Source organism: Corylus avellana, chromosome ca2 (assembly GCF_901000735.1).
Source record: "Corylus avellana chromosome ca2, CavTom2PMs-1.0".
NCBI lineage: Eukaryota > Viridiplantae > Streptophyta > Magnoliopsida > Fagales > Betulaceae > Corylus > Corylus avellana.
Window position 1 is genome coordinate 47322168 of NC_081542.1, and position 5332 is coordinate 47327499.

At 36.9% G+C, this 5332-nt stretch overlaps 1 protein-coding gene across 1 annotated transcript; it reads right to left on the reverse strand.

Moving 5' to 3' along the window:
* Positions 1-278: 278 nt before the first annotated feature.
* LOC132170064 (ankyrin repeat-containing protein BDA1-like) lies at positions 279-1539 on the reverse strand. The gene is made up of 4 exons (XM_059580976.1): positions 1316-1539; positions 863-1217; positions 530-590; positions 279-415 (listed from the first exon to the last, which is right to left on the reverse strand). The coding sequence occupies exons 1-4, from the start codon at positions 1537-1539 to the stop codon at positions 279-281; spliced, it is 777 nt and encodes a 258-aa protein (XP_059436959.1).
* Between the last annotated feature and the right edge of the window lie 3793 nt (positions 1540-5332).

Consider the following 5332-nt stretch of genomic DNA (forward strand, 5'->3'; position numbering starts at 1 on the left):
TGTATAAATATATAATTGTAGTTATCTGATATTATAGATAAAAACAACGATTCTATTGAGTTCCAATCAAACTCTAAACGAGTGTTGAAATAGATTTAGCAAATTTGCCCATAAATTTTTTTTTTTTTTAAAAAAAAAAGGTGCGATTATAATCCTAGTGATAAAGACCAAATTAGAAGAGCATCTCTATAAATAAAAGCTTGTCATTTTTTTATATTTAATTATTATTTTAATATTTTTAATTAATTTTAATTTTTTATTCATAAAAAAAATGCCCCCTATGAGTGAAGATCCTCGATCTGCCACCAATGGTTGTCCACCTGTGTTTGTTGGCTTTGGAGTTCCAAGATGCCAAGCACCGTATGATCCTCAGGATTCTTTATATGAACTACTGATCCAATAACCATGACACTACCTGCAAGATGCAGAAAATTAGCAGAGATGCATATATAATTACTGATCCAAACACTTGATGTGGGCCATGTGGCGTTTCACATGCTTGGAGATGGAGATGTACTTATATATATACTCACACCCTTTTTGACATTAACACGTTTTAAAGCCGTAGTGGACATGATCTCATCAGAACTCTGCAGTTAAACAAGCTTATGCGAAAGTAGTAATAGGATAGGTAACCTTCTAAAATATCTGGTTTGCGAGAGCCAAAAACAGACATACAATATTGAGTATCATTTGGGGTGGAGCGTTACATTCGCCCCAATTAATTAAAAATAAAAACCCAAATATTGCTATAAACAAAACTTTAGAACCCACGAAAATAAAAGCAAAATATCACACCGAAAGCTCAAGTAAAATTTTGGGTCACCCAACATGATAGAAAACTTGAGTGGAAAGGACTTGCCTCGGGTTGATTTCTGGATACTGCAACGTGCAAAAGAGTGTTGCCGTCATCATCCCGCCCATCAAGCAGTTTCCCCTGCAACAATTTGGCATCTTTAAAACAAGCCCGCCCAAGCCATTGTACCAGGTACCGAAAAACATCGATCATGTCATATTTTAAGGCTATATGCAAGGCATTCTCTCCTCGAATTGTCACATCTTCAAGAGACTCGGGGCAGGCTTCTAAAAATTTCTTCAAAAAATAGAGGTCTCCTTTTTGAATTACGTAATGCAAAGGAGTCACACCCTCCCTTCCTCGGACACGGACAAAGTCCTTATCAAAATCAAGTAGTCGGTCAACCAATATGGCTTGTTTTCTTTGCAAGATGTAATCTTTTTCAAAATTAAAAGCATGGTTTTTTGCAAAGCAATGTGAAGAGGGGTTAAGCCATATTGGTTAAGCTTCCTAGCAAACGAGGGCTTTAAGCCCATGATCTCCCTGACGAAATGGATGTGCCCCGCAGATACAGCTATGTGCAAAGGAGTGTCAACAAATGGAATCTTATCGACCCTATCCAAAACATGTGCATCCTTCTCTATCAATACATATAAGGCATCAATGTTTCCTTGCTCAGCAGCCTCTCTCAAACACTTATCAATGTTTCTTTGCTCGGTACTGTCCCTCAGACTCCCATCCATTTTAGGAGAGGTACCTGATAGTAGTCTGAAAGTTAAAAGGAAATGGCTTCTTTTTTTCTTTTCTTTTTTTGTCTAATTGTAAAAGGAAATGGCTTTAAATGAGAAGATTGGGCGTCCTCTATTTATAGGATTGGATATCGATGTCGGATCTGCACAGCTCACTGAAGCAACGATTTTTACGTTGTTGGCCAAACATTGAAGCGTAAAGGGCTTGTCTTGCAGGTCAGTGGTACTGTGATTTATTTGTTTACATATCTTGGAATCTTATGAGTTGTCAGTCCACGTGCATTTGCTTTTGTTGATTTGGTGTTTTTTAGTGTCTTTGTTAGCAAAATCTAATTTGCTAATTTGTTCTTGTATATATATAATCTATGAAAATGTCTGAATGAGATGATTGAAAAATTAAGGAGACTTGGGATCCACTAAACAAAGTATTTTTAGAAGGCGATGCTATTTATAGAAAGGTTTCTCAGTATAGTTTTATTTTCTAATATAAGACTAGTCTTCTTGACACATGAACACGATATATGGTGACATGTAATGTATCTTTTATGCATAAAAGACATTATAGTTCAACAAATATAAAACGATATGCCAAACCGATTAGAAGTTGATCGATTGGTTTATCCATACAGATATGCGTAGATATAAAGGAATAATCCAGACGTACAAAAATAAAATAGAAAAAGAAAAGAAAAGGGGAACCACTTGAGAGAGGTCGCTAGCTTGAGCTGAGAGGCAGGAATATGGATTCCTATAATAAGCATCGGGGCTGAGGAAAAAATTTAAAAAAAGAAGAAAACGGGACCTACGGAGACTTGAGCGGAGAGGCAGAAGTATTCCTATATATAATAAGCATAATTATGGCTTTAAATGATGAGAAGCTAGATTGGCCGTACAGTAGAACTGTATTCATAGGATTTGGATGATCAGACCTGCGTACACGTCAATGAATCAACGTTTGTTAACGTTGTTCGCGGACAATAAAGGACGTTTGCTGGATTGTCTGGTGGGTCACTGGTGGGTCACTGGATTGTCTGGACAATAAGAGAAGAAATGTTACACTAAAAAGCACGTTAAAAATAGAAATTAAATGCTAAAACAAACTTGAAAAGGGACACAAAAATAAAAATAAAAGCAGATGTTATAAATTAAAATGAAAACACAAAATAACAAAAAGCTCACGTAAAAAATGATTTAATCACTGATAGTGAATCCTTATAAGTTATAGTAAGCTCCTTTCAGCACGTACGATAGACCTCCATTAATGTTTCAACTGTATTCTCGTTCAGTAAAAAAACACAAGAAAAAACGAGAACTTGCTTGGGCTTCATTTTTGGATACAGCAATGTGCACCAAAGTATTTTTGAAGATGTACAAATAATTGTAGTTGCGTCACAAGAGTAGCTCAATTGGCTGGGGACCACGCCTTATGAAGCGGTGGTCACTAGTTCGAATTCCTCTCCCCTTATTGTGTGGACATATCAAAAATAAATAAATAAATAATTGTAGTTGGGGTTATTTCTTCCATTAATGTTTCAACTTTATTCTCAATGTTTCAACTTTATTCTCGTTCAATTAAAAAAAAAAAAAAAAAAAAAAGGAGAACTTGCTTGGGCTTCATTTTTGGATACAGCAATGTGCAACAAAGTATTTTGAATGTGTACAAATAATTGTAGTTGCGGTTATTTCTTCTTAACCACAACCACAACCAGTTTAAGTCATTATTCATTTTTAAATAACCACAACCAACGGTTACTTATTAAAAGTTGGTTATAGTAACTGACAACCCCCCTTTTTTTTCATAAAAATTGAAACACATTTTTTTAGCTATATATAATTTTTTTCATTATTTCAGTTATTTTTTATTTGAGTTTAATGAATTGTAGGATTGGACAATTCTGTATCTGAAACAGTAGTATTGATTAACATAAACAGGCTGATTTTTGCATGCCAAGAAAAGGAATTGTATACATCATGATTACAGCACTAGCAGCAGACTCCTTATAGCCTATTCCCGTCCCTATGTTAAGAGAAAATCTCCAAAAAAATTACCCACATCCAATGGAAACACTGTAGATACCCAATGCATTATTAAATTATAAACAACTGATTCTCTCTCATCTCTCCTCTCTCTTCTCATGTCTCACGTCTCTCTCGCCTCTCTTTCGCGCTCTCGCACCTCACCAAACGGCCAGCGATTTGGGCGAGAAGGGGTTTCGGACCAAAAGGGGTTTCTGATATCTGATTATTTCCAATATCAAATCTGAAAAATCTAAAACGACTCCAAAAGACACCTATTCAATTGTCTAGGTGATTCACAACTATTAAGCGGAATAAGATCTGACCTAACAATCAATAGTCAACCAAATACAGATATGTAATGAAAATCAAGAACACAGATATTTGGTTACGAAGAGGAAACCATTTAGAGAACTCTCTAAATGTAAAACCTCTCCGGGGCAGCCAAACCCAGGAAATCAATCCACTATGAGAAGAATAAGGAATACAAGAAGAATTACAAAACCTTTGCAATTTACTCTTCCTTGTACACGACAAGCGACCCACTTCACTTCTACCGCAGTAGCCCTTTCCAGAACATCTGGCACAATTCTTCTATAAGATTTCCTTTCACCGGAACTCCGATTGGCTTCACGTATTTAACCTTTTCTCAAACAAACCTAGAACAAAATCTCTCTCTCTAGGCTCTATAATTTTGCTCTCCAAAAAATACGTACAAATAAATGGCAAATTAGTTTGCTTAAATAGAAAATAAAACATAACAAAGCTGCCGTGTCCGGACATGGCTAATCTGGGGTCCGGACATGGCTAGGGTTACATATGCGCAACCTAGTGATGTCCGGACCTCCAAATCTTGTGTCCGGACATCTCAGAAAAATAACGCTTTCTGGAAATGAGGTCTAGACTCAGCTTCTGGCTGTCCGGACCTCTCCTTCAAAATCCAGTTTCTGGAAATCAGGTTCGGACCCAGCTTTTGGCGGTCCAGACCTGCTCTGTAAAAAGCAGCTTCTGGAAATCAGGTCTGGACCCAGCTTCTGGCGGTCCGGACCTGCCCATCAAAACAGGCTTGCTGGTTTTTGTGTCCGGACCCGGCTTCTGGCGGTCCGGACATGCCCTTCAATAGGTATTCTCTGGAAATTGGGTCCGGACCTGGCTTCTGGGGGTCCGGACCTGCCTTCTAGAATTTGTTTTCTGGACATGTTAAGATGCTTCATTTTCACCAACTTTACACGCAAACCGAATGAGCTAAAACATAACCTAACAAACTCCCCCTTTTGGCCATTCGGGGACAAAAATAAATGACAATGACACATCAAAATCAACTCCCCCTTTTTGTCACAGAATGACAAAAGGTCTTCATGGTTCCTGAAACACTCACAAAATTCATCAAAGCATATGTGGAACAAGAATAAACAATGACCAAACCAAATCTGTTCATAATGAGTGAAATGCAAGATCATAAAAAAAATTTCTTCCCCTTAAACAGAAACCACAAACAAAAAAAAAAATTGACCATAAATAAAACTTGTATTGATATCCAACACCTCATGCTCGTTCTTATGAATATCTTAACAATTCGGAGTGACCAACATACTACACACACACCATAAATGTACCATATGCATGACGCATTATTTTTCTGTGAATTCAGCCAAGGAAACAATAACTCAGAAAACACATGCGAAGGTGTAGTGTGTGAAAACTCCCATTAAATAAGATTTCATCAGTGGAAAGTAAATCTAGACAAACATTTAGTAAATGAAAGACAACC